At 57.5% G+C, this 12,311-nt stretch overlaps 3 protein-coding genes across 3 annotated transcripts; 1 reads left to right on the top strand and 2 right to left on the bottom strand.

Annotated features, from left to right (window-relative positions):
- Window positions 1-145: 145 nt before the first annotated feature.
- Window positions 146-1,616, bottom strand: SMDT1 (single-pass membrane protein with aspartate rich tail 1). Its single transcript, XM_084523465.1, has 3 exons — window positions 1,457-1,616; window positions 1,215-1,354; window positions 146-433 (listed from the first exon to the last, which is right to left on the bottom strand). Exons 1-2 carry the CDS (start codon window positions 1,589-1,591, stop codon window positions 1,217-1,219), a joined length of 273 nt encoding a protein of 90 aa, XP_084379591.1. The 5' UTR covers window positions 1,592-1,616; the 3' UTR covers window positions 146-433; window positions 1,215-1,216.
- Window positions 1,617-1,752: 136 nt separating this feature from the next.
- On the bottom strand, window positions 1,753-7,680 carry PHETA2 (PH domain containing endocytic trafficking adaptor 2). Its single transcript, XM_084523415.1, has 2 exons — window positions 7,582-7,680; window positions 1,753-7,180 (listed from the first exon to the last, which is right to left on the bottom strand). The coding sequence occupies exon 2, from the start codon at window positions 6,686-6,688 to the stop codon at window positions 5,912-5,914; it is 777 nt and encodes a 258-aa protein (XP_084379541.1). The 5' UTR covers window positions 6,689-7,180; window positions 7,582-7,680; the 3' UTR covers window positions 1,753-5,911.
- A 32-nt stretch (window positions 7,681-7,712) lies between these two features.
- Window positions 7,713-11,736, top strand: NAGA (alpha-N-acetylgalactosaminidase). The gene is made up of 8 exons (XM_084523397.1): window positions 7,713-7,939; window positions 8,153-8,327; window positions 8,423-8,600; window positions 8,854-8,948; window positions 9,140-9,301; window positions 9,508-9,705; window positions 9,950-10,093; window positions 10,264-11,736. Exons 1-8 carry the CDS (start codon window positions 7,764-7,766, stop codon window positions 10,444-10,446), a joined length of 1,311 nt encoding a protein of 436 aa, XP_084379523.1. The 5' UTR covers window positions 7,713-7,763; the 3' UTR covers window positions 10,447-11,736.
- Window positions 11,737-12,311: the final 575 nt, after the last annotated feature.

The raw sequence follows: 12,311 nt of genomic DNA on the forward strand, positions 1-12,311 counted from the left end.
ACAGAAAAGACTCCTAAAAGGGAAAAAAAAAATATGAAAAGAACCTTGTCACTGGAACAGACTTAGGAAGGTAGAAAGGTTAAGACAGAAGTACTAGGTCATAGGCAATAATCTACAAAAAAAAAAACAAAACACGGAAACAAAGTCAAGCATCTCAATCTCTTGTTCTTTAATTATTTCCTATATTGCAAATAAAAGGAATCCCAAGCAGTCCTTTATGAGGTGACTGTGTGTGTGCAAGGATGCAGAACCCATCAAGTGCCTCCTTCATTCCTGATTTACAGATTTCTCTTACACGGGCACGTGCAGGACATTGACTGGCAAAGGGGATGCAGTACCCCCGTCCCCTTGAGGAAGGACAAAATGCAGGTGACAAATGTTGGAAGCATTTCTCTCACAGTGGCTTCCTCCCTTCCATTCTTCCACTATGGTTCTGCAGATAGAATAAAACCAAGTTACTTTTCAGATACACTGCACCAAGTTCCAGGCCGTACAACCCCAAACCACGCGAGGTGGGGGTCTACGAAAACTGGCTTTCTAACAGGCCACTGCGATCTTTGCAACCTTTTAACTCTTTGATTTTAGCACAGTGCATACATTAAAACAACGCTGATGAATTCTCTAAGACACACACAAACTAAAATCTTTACAAATGGAATAATACCAAACAAGAAAGTGTGGCATGCTGCAGATAAAGGTGAATTATTCCACTCTTTTTGTCTGAATGGTCAGGCTACTCCAGCGATCAGCACCCACACGGCAGTTTGATCTACTGCGCTCAGGAATTCTCAAGTTTTTTTCACTTCTCTACCAGAATTTCATACAATTTGTGATTCTCATTTAAAAGTCACGGGTTAGCAGGCTATCGAACAGGTGACCATTAACAACACTTCAGCAGCAACGTCCCCCTTTCAGGCCTGCAGCATAGACCATATCATCCCTCACTGACTGCTTTATTTCTGATTCAAATGCCAAGATCTAAAAGGTCAAGATCTAAAGCACGATCAGTCGATCTCCACAGACGGTTTGCTGCGGGGATTTCTCGCTCAGAAACCAATCTGTCCCACTCCAGTATCGAAGCAAGGCGATGTTTGGAGCCGGAGGCAATACAGCTGCTGGTATCTCCGCTTTACCCACGGCCAAATCCTTCAGAGCCGTTCCGGGAGCACCCAGGCAGGGATCGCGGGCCGTGTGGCTGCCGGTGCCGCCCTCACCTTTAATCGTCGTCGTCGTCGTCCTCGGGCACGAAGATGTCGTGCTCCTCCAGCAGCGCCGCGAAGTTCTTGCTGATCTGCGTGCCCACGTAGAGGAAGGGGATCACCACGCTGAACACCCGCAGGAGGCCGAACGGGGTCTGCGGGCACAACCGACACAGGCGCCGGGACGGGGCCGCCGTTACCGGCCCGCTCCGCAGCCACCGCCCCCCGCGCCTCCCCCAGCCCCGCCGCCGCCTCACCTTGACGGGCTTGGGCAGGATGGCGCCGCTGCGGGTGACGGTGGCCCGGCGGCAGGGCACCAGCGGCCCGGCCCAGCCCGCCCGCACCGAGCGCGACGCGGCCGCCGCCAGCAGCCGCCCGCCCGCCGCCGCCATCGCCGCTCCCGCCCCGCTCCGCTCCCCCCGGGCCCGCGGCTCTCGCGAGGCTGCGCCCGGCCCCGCTCCCCGCCCCCCGCCCCGGGGCCCGGCCCATGGCGGCCCCGCTGAGGCGCGGCCCCGGCAGGGGTTGGTGCTGAGGCGGCTGAGCTGAGGCGGTGTACAAACGCGAAGTGGTTTATTGGGCTGGCCGGCGTAAAACAGAAGTGGTTACAGGGTTGAAATGCGTCATACACACACGTTCCGCACGTCAAAAATAAAAATAAAATAAAATAAAAGGGGCGCATGCAAACTCGGCTCTGAAAAAAGAACACGCTAAATACTGGCGGTGTGAGCGCTGCAGGAGACGGGAGTGTTTCCGCAAGCTGCTTGTAGTGTCGGTATTGTGCAGGTCCTGCAGGACACTGGGTGCAAAGGTGCCACTGGAACCGGAGCTTTGCGCGGATCCCAGCGCGTTTCGCTGGGTTCCTTTCTCGAGTTCCTCCATGAAGGCAGTGAGGGCTGATCCCGGGGTGACCAAGCCCGAAACTATGAATGCGGTAACTTGTAATGCAAAGCATTTGTCCGCGCTTAGTCACAAATGTCCCAAATGGCAAGCAGCAGCCAGTGGTAGACGCTTCGGGTTACTCATCGCTAGGACGTGGCTCCAGATCAAGTGGAAAACATCACAACAGGCGTTTCATAAAAAGATAAATGTGCGCAAATAAAACAATGTGTTATGGGCCTGAATGTGGAATCCCATCCGCAGAAAAGTATAAGGATTTCACCAGCTGTTTTAACAGGTTTGGGTTCCCTTCTTGGCAAAGCTTACAAAAGCTGTCACAATCTCCCTCCCTTTTTTCAGTCTTTAAACTATTTTAAGTTCAAGCATTCAGATACATGCATTTTTCTCTCTTCACTTTTGCATTATTATTCCAAGGAAAATTCTTAAATGTTGCCTTCGGTACTTAAAGAAAAGTAGCCATTTAGCTTCAAAACATCCAGTCCCCCTTTGCTAAGGCTCCTGTTTTGTGCTGCTCAGACACTTTCTATTTTTAAAAAATAATAAAGAAAGAGAAGGTGGGAAGCGAAGCAGCCCAGACCTGAAAGACTGGAGAAAAATGTGTGGCAATCAGTCTCATTTTGCTGCAGGGGACAATGTGCTAGCGAGCAGCGAAAACTCTGCTCCTTTTCCTGTAATGATCTCTGCCTGCAGACACAGAGAGGCACGGTCCATTAGCCAGGTAAGTGTGCAATCTCAGGAAGCAGAAATCCCGACCTTCTGCCCGGGGGCTGCTTCGAAGGCACAGGCAGCACAGCTGATCCGCAGATGAGCTGGTTTGATGTCTCAGAGCACCTAGGTGTTCCCTACCTAATGAAGCGAGTGGCGGTGGGCAGCTGAAAAATCTGCAGGCGCATACAAATCTGAGGATGGCTCCAATTATGGCTCTTTTTTAGTCATGAAAGGGCAGGCCCTGCTATGTAATGGGCATGACGGGGACTGAGAGGAAGCCCTGACCATGTGCATCCAAAGTCACGCAGCACTCAGAAGTCCTAACCAATGCCCATGCATAGACCGCTGGGCCAAGCACAAATATTTTACAACATTCTGCCATTTTCTTCTCAGTGCTGTAGAAAACCCCATAAAATTACCTAAAATGCAGTTGGACAGAAAGGGGTGCTCTCCTTTCTGTCAGTTCCTCAGTTCTTTCAGTTCCTCATTTGCAGGATTTAGGATTTAGTTGGAGTATGTACTAATGGAAAGCCAGGTGGCGTGGAAATTGTGTGATTTGAATGGGACTGATTAAAGCATTAAATATAAGCTCTTTAGGAGCGTTACCAGTGCAATCCTGGCTTATTTAAACAAACTAAGCTTCTTAAAAGTGAAACTGCTCTTAAATGAATAATACTGTTTCAGGTCCAGTTCTGACAGGACAGGCTTTGTTAATTTATTTTCTCTTTTAAGTCATTCCTGATGCTTGGGTCTCATGTAGGAACTCCCACTACATTTTGATTTATTGTGGAAGTTAAATCTTTACCGTCAAACTTCCTTATGTAAGTCCAAAACATCAGGAATATTTTCTCTGTATTGGGAGGGAGATAGGAATGGGGGTGGTGAAAGAGAGAGCACTCACCAAACCTGATCCTGGCCCCAAAATACCCCCACTCGGAATGAGGAGGCACCAGGTAACGCCAAGCTCTGATGCTGCTGCCACACACATGCGATTCAGGAGTCACAAGCATTTCTGATGGACACGGACCTACGCCTGGCCCTTCTGTTCCTCCTTTCTCCTTACTGTTTTCACTTAAAAAGTAAAACAACAACAACAAATTCCTACCAACCTTGAAGAAACTACTATGAAGAAATACAGACGTGAACTAGAGGGGGTTGGATTGCACCATTCGTATGTGAAGGTCACACTCCCACTGTCCAAAGCCAGATCTAAGATCTGATTTACGCTAATGTCCTGTCAAGCCATAACTAGGCAGGAAGCTTGTCACCAAAAACTACCAAAGACACATTTTCAAAGGCACTGAAAGTTAATGCAAGCCATTTGATTTCTGCCTCTGACAATCTCTACTGGCTACTGCAAAGTAACAGGCTGAGCACATTCAGCTCCAGAAAGGTGAATGGGTACCTACCAGTTGTAACAGACTAGTGTGCTGTTTTCCTAGCAAGACTGCTGTGGAACAGGGTAATAAAAATAGGTTTAACGCTTTCAGAGATCATGGGAAAGGCAAGATAGTCTCATATATTCTTCTCCTTTGAAAAACAGCCCTTGCCAAGAGGACAAGTGAGGAGATTTATAAACACCCTCTCCAGGGTGTCCTAGTCCTTGGACTACTAGACTCAGCACCATGTACTTGTACTGTCTGCCTTTTGGTTAAGGTTTCTGACCTAGTGGATAATGACATGGGATGTGCTCCTGCGATCAGCCCCATGAAGCTGACACAAAACTGGAGGGAAGCCCCAGCAGGTCAGGGTCTGGCTTTGGTAGGATATGGCTTTTACGCTAGCAAGGCCATGTCCAAACACTGCTGACACACAGGGCCAGGGAGTGACTGGTCACTCACTCCTGCACCTCTGGGCCTTCTGCAGCCAGCCCCTGTCCTTGACCTCACTCCTCCAGAGCCTGCTGATGTCCTTCTTCCCCAGCTACATGGCTCTGCCCAGCTCCCCAGAGCACCTGGCAGAGCCACAACATCAAGAAAGGCCTTGCACAAGCGTAGCTCTGGACTCTGTCTCCAGCATCTGACGAGCAAGCAGCCAGAGCCCTATATGGCACTTTCTACAGTCGGTGCAGAGCCTGATAAATTCACCCTTGGGAAGACAAACAGCCTGTAGCATTCCTGTTTTGTAACAGGGAAGGCTTGAGCCAGAGAAACGAATAGGCTTGACTACCACTAGGTAGTCAGAGTCCAGCTCGGACTCGATGAGCTCCTGATCCTTGCTATTGCTTCAGATCAAGCTCCATGTTTCCTTCTGCTGTCCCCATAAGCCTCGATGAGGAGACTGGGTGCCCCAAGAAGCAGATACAAGCTTGTGAAACACACACCAGAGGACACCCTGAGGGACATAGCAGGGAGGAGGTGCTGGGACAGGAGAAAACTTAAAAAACCACCAATGATGTTTGTGAATACAGCTCTGCTCTGGCTTGGTACACCCCACCCTGCTGGGGAAGCTGCTCCTCAGGGTCAGAGGAGGCTCTGGAACCACCCACGGTCCCACCATGGGGTCCCACCTGCCCGGGCCTGACGCTGCCACACAGCCAGAAGCCCCAGGGGTGGCAGCCCGTGCCAGCCACTCTGCCAGGCCAAAGCGAGCACCCGTCGAGGTGAGCCATGGCTCCTGGGCCAGCCGAAGCCACGGCGTCTCGGACGCATCCTCGTAAGGCCTGCATGTGGCCCAAGAGGCACAAAGCGGCCCATCGGGGGCATTTGGTAAGAGTCCAGTCTTATCTGCAGCCAAAAAGCAAAGGCAGATGGGCTTCAGTGGGCTTCAATACCACAGACGATAATAAATGTTGACCTGTGCAAATCTCCACGCTGAGAAACAAAACCAAAGCAACTGGCGAAGGAGAGGCGGCAAACAAAACGCTGCATCTGCTGCACCAGGATGGAAGGCACTGAGCCCGGCTGTTTCGGTGGAAAGAAGATGAGGCTCGCTGCTGGAAACGCCAGGCAAGGCCTGGGGAAGACACACGTCCCTCCCGGGTGGCCAGGCAGCATGCAGGCAGCCACGTGCCGCACATCAGTTGCCAGCGAGGGAAAGGGACAGGCAGCATCCCTCGCGCTGCTCTGCCAGAAACCGGCAGGCACGCTGCACTCCGCGTCCCCGGGTCACGGGTGTCCCCTCTTCTGCCTCTCCTGCCACTCGCGTCTCAGCACCGCGATCTCCTGCCCGTACCAGTGGTGCAGCTTGGCGAAGCAGGCCGTCTCCGGCGACACTGGGCTCTCCTGCAAGGCAGGCGAGAGGCCGGCTGCCGGGGACCCCGCGGGGCTGCCGGCGGCCGAGCGCCGGCGCGGAGGCAGAGGCGGGGGCTTGGAGTGCCCCCCGTCGCGCTCGGGGCCGCTGCCCCAGGTGGAGTACCCGTTCTCCAGGATGGCGGGCTTCTCCTGGACGGGCAGCAAGGCAGGGTTGGAGAGGTGCCGCTTCCTGCCCGAGGACCTCCGCGGAGACTTGCGGCAAGCAGCCAAGCTCGTGCAGGCCTCCTCCAGCTGCTTCTCCAGCTCGCGCACCACCAGCCGCATGTAGTCGAAGCTGGCCCGCGACAGCGCCTTCACCCAGGCCTCCATGGCAGCCTGCCCGTCGGCCACCAGCACGTAGGCCTTGGCGCCGGCGTCGTCGAAGCGGATGGCGAAGGCGAACTCCTCGGCGGCCTCACAGAGCTCCACGGTGCAGCCCTCCAGCACCACCAGCCCCACGGGCTCGCGGCTCTCCCGCTCCTCGAAGTAGAAGAGGAGGTTGCCCTTGAGGACGAACCAGCGGCGCTGGTAGGAGGTGCCGTGGTGGCCATGGTGGTGGTGACGCTCCACCCGCTTGCGCAGGAAGCCGGCGTGGTCGGTGGGCGAGTCGCAGGTGGCGTAGTGGGCCACGCTCCGCTCGTTCAGCTTCATGGCCCCGCGGCCACCCCGAGCCGGGGAGCAGAGGGGGAAGAGGCTGGCTCAGCACGGTGTAGCGGGACCGGTGACTGTGGGGACGGTCACCACAGCCCCACCTGCCTCCTCCAGAGATGTCAGCGCCGCTGCTTTGTTTCTTACTCCGCCACTGACCTACTTTGCAGAGTTTTTATGGAGCCAACTGAAGAAATTTGCCTCTGTGCATGTGAGGCGCTCGTGCTGCTCTCTCCTCTGTTGCAGGACAGGATAAAGAGGGCGATTTCAGACCCAAGATCTCCGGGACCTCCGTCTGAGCACCCATGTCTACGGCGAGGACCAGGCGTCCCCCCCGGCCTTCCAGCAATGTCGCCATGGCCCAGGCTGCTCCCGGCTCCGTCGGGTTAAGCCATACTGGCCGTGTGGGTCAGACCGCAGCTCCTCGTCCTCCTCCTCCGGCCGATCGCTTCCCCGGTGAGCGCCTCCGAGGCTCCACCGCGCCGAGCCCCATCCCTGGTCGGAGGAAAGGAGAGAGTCACAAACAGCAGGGAGCTGAAACAGCGAGGCTCTAATAAATCAAATAAAGCACAAATAAAAAGCAGTGAGCGGCGGGCGGGCGGCTGTGGAAGGCAGGGGTGGGGGACCCAGGGCACGCTGCGCGGGGACACGGGCACGGCTCAACCCACGGCAACGCCTCTGGGTTTTGCTTCCAGCTCCCGCGGGTTCGCTCGGCTTTTAGTCGAAAAAACAATAAAATCAAGAGTTAAGGCAGGGCTTTCCCAGCCGCGCTTTATGCTGTTTCTGCGGGACCACAGCCCCCAGCCCCCCCCCCAGGGCTCCCTCCCCTGGGGCAGCGCTGTCCCCCGCCTGCCCCCCCCGGGCCCTACAGCCCTGCCCGGCCCCGCTCCGCTCACCTCGGGCCCCGGCAGCCCGGCTGGGCGGCTGTGTGCCGGGGGGACCGGGGGGGCCGAGCCGGGCCGGGCCGTGCGGGAGGCGGGCGCGGGCGGTCAGGTGATGGGGGCGGCCCCATAGAGCGGGGCCGGGCGGCGGAGAGGCCCCCGCGGCGCTGCCCTGCTCCGGGGGCACCCAGGCGGGGATGGGGGCGGCGGGGCCCCGGCTCCTGCTGCTGGGGGGGGTGCTGGGGGTGCTGCTGGTGCTGCCCGGCCGCGGGCTGGACAACGGGCTGGCCCGCACCCCCCCCATGGGCTGGCTGGCCTGGGAGAGGTTCCGCTGCAACGTGGACTGCAGGGACGACCCCCGGCACTGCATCAGGTCAGCCAGCACCGGGACGGTGGCCAAGGGGCAGCTGGTGTGGTTGGGGGGGGGTCCCCAAAGTGAAGGCCATCGGGTATTGGGTCCCCCGGGTCGGGGATGAGGTTGCAAAGGGGCCCCCATAGCCTTGGGGGGCGCAGCACGGTGACCCCCCGAGCCCCAGCCCGTCCCCTCGGGGCACTGGCAGGGGCTCAGCGCGCCGCCCGCCCGCAGCGAGAGGCTCTTCTTGGAGATGGCAGACCGGCTGGCGGAGGACGGCTGGCGGGAGCTGGGCTACGAGTACGTCAACATCGACGACTGCTGGTCTGCCAAGCAGCGGAATGCCGAAGGGCGGCTGGTGCCCGACCCCGAGAGGTTCCCCCGGGGCATTAAGGCCCTGGCCGACTACGTGAGTGACCCCCCTGTCCCACCGTGGAGGCTGGGCGGAGGAGCTCGGTCCCTAGGAGGCACCTCGGGACCCCTCGTCCTCTCCTCTCCTCGCAGGTCCACGCCCGAGGCTTGAAGCTGGGCATCTACGGAGACCTGGGTACCCTCACCTGCGGGGGCTACCCGGGCACCACGCTGGACCGCGTGGAGCAGGACGCGCAGACCTTCGCGGAGTGGGGGGTGGACATGCTGAAGCTGGACGGGTGCTACTCATCAGGCGAGGAGCAGGCGAAGGGTAAAGGCTGCCTCTTCGGCCAGCATTTGTCCCTGCTTCAGTCGGGGTGGCCGTCCATCTGATGGACAGCTGGCCGGCTTCGGTTCCTCCCTCACAGCTCTTCTTCTGGCTGTGTGCACCGCAGCCACGGGGTAAAAGCTCCTCTTGGGCAAAGAGGAGGTTTTGGGGGAGCCCTAGAGCCAGTGCAACACGGGAAGCCGTGCAGGTTGCTGCTGTCCATCTCCTTCACCAGTCTGCTGCTTCTCTCCCAAAGGCTACCCAGAAATGACGAGGGCCTTGAACGCCACAGGCCGCCCCATCGTCTACTCCTGCAGCTGGCCGGCATATCAGGGGGGGCTCCCGCCCAAGGTGAGAGTTGTCCTGCGTGTTGTTGGCTCCCCTGGGCCATGGGGGAGCTCTGACTGCGTGCCCATGTTCTGCACCCCTTACTGCTTCCCCCTAACCTTGACAATCCTGCACCCACAGCACTTGTAACGTCTATTGAGACTTTAAAGCATTATTTATTTATTCTCCCTTTTGACTCCCACACTCTTTTCCAGGTGAACTACACCCTCCTGGCCACAATCTGCAACCTGTGGCGCAACTACGGCGACATCCAGGACTCGTGGGATAGCGTGCTTTCCATCGTGGACTGGTTCTTCGCAAACCAGGACGTGCTGCAGCCAGCAGCCGGCCCCGGCCACTGGAACGACCCGGACATGGTATTGCAATGAACCTGTCACCCCTTGAGTGTTTTTGGCCTTCCCTTGAGCAGCCTGAGGGGGAGATAGCGATGAAGCACAGGGTGTCCTGGCTCAGGGGAAGCGGTAGCACACATGAGGTTTCCTAATGCTTGCTCCCACCAAGCGGGCTGCAGCATCACGAGGTGCTAACCCGAGCTCCTAACCCTTTTCTCCCTCCCCTCCAGCTCATCATCGGGAACTTCGGCCTCAGCTACGAGCAGTCGCGCTCCCAAATGGCCTTGTGGACCATCATGGCAGCCCCGCTCCTCATGTCCAACGACCTCCGCACCATCGCCCCGGGCGCCAAGGAGATCCTGCAGAACCGCCTGATGATCCGCATCAACCAGGACCCCCTGGGAATCCAGGGGCGCAGGATCATCAAGGTTAGGGGGAAGGCGTACGTGTCTGGGAGAGCAGAGAGCAAGCGAGCAGCACCGGGTGGGAGGCAGTAACGAGGGGGGCAGAGACCCATGATTTTTTCTTGAGTTCACTGCAAGCCAAAAACGTTCTTAACCCCAAGAGCAGAGAGGGGTAAGGCAAGGCTCTTTCCCCCTGCTCCCTCCCCACAAAGGGAGGGCCAGGGCTGGCCCTGGCGGCTCTGCCTCACCCACTCATCCCCACCCCTAGGAGAAATCCCGCATCGAGGTGTTCCTGCGCCCGCTCTCCCAGGCCGCCAGCGCCCTCGTCTTCTTCAGCCGCAGGACGGACATGCCCTACCGCTACACCACCAGCCTGGCCAAGCTCGGCTTCCCAGAGAAGGCTGTGTATGAGGTGAGCCCCCCTTTCACACCGCGCCTGCACCCCCTCCTTCCAGCTTCCCCCCCTTTTGACACCCGCTGTGGTTTGGGCATGGAAATCGGGAGGTTTGGGGTCAGTGTCCCTGTGCTGACACCGCGGTGAAGGTCCGTGGCACCCCGGCAGCACCCCCCTGTCTCTCCCAGGTGCAAGACGTGTACAGCGGGAAGGTGACCAGCGGCCTGAAGGCTGGAGACAACTTCACGGTGGTCGTCAACCCCTCGGGGGTGGTGATGTGGTACCTCTACCCCACGGCGCTGCGGGAGCAGCCCTGGCACCTTGTCCAGCAGCAAGCCCCCCGCGGGGGTGCCCGGCCGCTCCTCCTCTGAGGGGGCTCGGCTGGTGGGGACGTGGGCCAGTGCCCCTGGGGCCTGTCCCTTTGCTGCACAAGTGCCTTCTGCTGGTGCAAGTGGCCGGGCCGTGTGCTGGGCTCCTCCGGTGTCACCTGATGATTTCTGCTCAACCCATGCAAAGCAGTTCTTGTGACTCCCTCCTGAGGGCATGCAGAGCGTGCTTCCTCTGTGATTGCAAAGCACTCGGAGATCCTCCTGGGGAAGAGGAGGATCCCCTGTGGCCTCGGGGACCAGACGTAGCCACCTTCTTTCCTTTGCTATAATCAGCTTGGCTTAGAGTACAGGGGCTCAGCAGGGCTGCACCCGTCTCCCCAGGAACCCTCTGTGAGAGCTCCCGGGGCCAGGATGGCCCTGCAGAGAGGACGGGGCAGCTCCCTGCTGTGCTGGCTTTGCTTCTGCTACCAGGATCCCGGAGATAGCACTGCCACAGCCTGCCGTGCGTGCTAAGAACCCCAAACAAAACCCAAACGTGTGCGTCAGCGCTGCACTGAAGCCACTTTGGGGTCAGATGACAGCAGAGCACAACCCCAAGTTGGCCACGCACAGCCCCAGCTGCCGTGCTGTGGTGTAAGCAGGCACTGCAGAGCTGCGGTGTGCTGTGGGTGCTGGCTGGGAAGGGCTGATGCTCCTCTTCGGTGGGCTCCTGACTTTGGGAGCTGGTCACAGGTGCCACCAAACTGCACGCTGCATCTCCTTCCTGTAGGATGTTCCTCTGCCAGGCTGAACACTCCTGCATTTCTCAGGGAAAGGCTCCTCCTCCTGCCCAGGGCAGCTTCACGTACCGCTCCACTATGAGGAGGAGCCCGCACAAATAAACCATAAGGGGCTCAGCAGGAGTGGTGGGATGAATGCTGCAGCCCCAACCCTGCCTACCCCACGCATCCTACAGATCAGGTGAGCTGTGGCCTCCCCAACAGCCCCAGGGATGGGTGCAGCACTCCCCAAGCTCACCCCGTCAGGGTGCAGGCAGCCCTGGGAGACTGATGCAAGATCAAGCCTCAGAGCAGGGAGCTACCCCATCTTGATCTAGCCAGAAAAGGAGCTTCCTCTTTCTACTCAGAAACACAGAAGGGTGGGGAGCCCTCTCCTTGCAGGGCCACAGGGCTGATTCTAGCCTCTCACAGTCTTGTGGTGCAGCAGCAAGGTACTGGACACGATGCTTTGCAGTACTGAAAAGAAAGAAGTCTATTTCATGTCTGTACAGGAGCCGGCTTTGTTTTTGTGATTTTTGACAATTTTGCTGAAATAAAAGGGAAGCAGGTCGCAGACTGGGTTTCGCATTTATTCAGCCCCTTGGTTAGTGGAGGCGTTTAGGGTCGGTTCCTCAAAACAGGAACTGCAGCAAGAAGGAAGTGGCTTCCTGTGGGACGGGGCTGATGCAGAGGGAAACTGGCTTTGCCAGTAGTTGCACCACGCTCAGCAAGGCACCAGATTTTCTTGGCACAGGAAACCCGGATGTTACAGTCCACAACCAGGTGCCCTTTTCCTTTGCCGTGTATTTATTTTTCCTTTACTAGGAAAAAAAAAAAAAAAAGCCCACAAACCAACCAGCTAGGTAGGAGATTCTGTTAAAGATAAGCCTTTCCTCAGGCAGCGAACATGCACAGGAGAGCCACAAATACCACATCAGTGAGCAGTCGGGTGGTGACACCGGCGCTGCTAAGGGCAGTGTTGTGCCTGCCCACAATTATGTGCCAGTTCTGGAGATCTGGCCAAGAGCAATGCCACAGGGAGAGAGGATGAGCTTCTGTCCCCTCTTCTCCCCATTACTTGGTTCCAGCCCCACCTTTGCCACGCAGCAGGACCAGCCCATGGCCCACGTGAGAACAGCAGCCATGGTT

Source organism: Aythya ferina (assembly GCF_964211825.1).
Source record: "Aythya ferina genome assembly, chromosome: 1".
NCBI classification, from domain to species: Eukaryota; Metazoa; Chordata; class Aves; order Anseriformes; family Anatidae; genus Aythya; species Aythya ferina.

What these genes read in the sequence shown, in the direction of transcription:
- SMDT1 (XM_084523465.1), bottom strand. Translation starts at nt 1,591, where the DNA reads ATGGCGGCGGCGGGCGGGCGGCTGCTGGCGGCGGCCGCGTCGCGCTCG. An exon ending in TCCTGCCCAAGCCCGTCAAG is followed by an intron (nt 1,355 to 1,456) that starts GTGAGGCGGCGG and finishes TTGTGCCCGCAG; the next exon opens with ACCCCGTTCGGCCTCCTGCG.
- NAGA (XM_084523397.1), top strand. Translation starts at nt 7,764, where the DNA reads ATGGGGGCGGCGGGGCCCCGGCTCCTGCTGCTGGGGGGGGTGCTGGGG. An exon ending in GACCCCCGGCACTGCATCAG is followed by an intron (nt 7,940 to 8,152) that starts GTCAGCCAGCAC and finishes GCCCGCCCGCAG; the next exon opens with CGAGAGGCTCTTCTTGGAGA. An exon ending in AGGCGAGGAGCAGGCGAAGG is followed by an intron (nt 8,601 to 8,853) that starts GTAAAGGCTGCC and finishes TCTCTCCCAAAG; the next exon opens with GCTACCCAGAAATGACGAGG.
- PHETA2 (XM_084523415.1), bottom strand. Translation starts at nt 6,688, where the DNA reads ATGAAGCTGAACGAGCGGAGCGTGGCCCACTACGCCACCTGCGACTCG.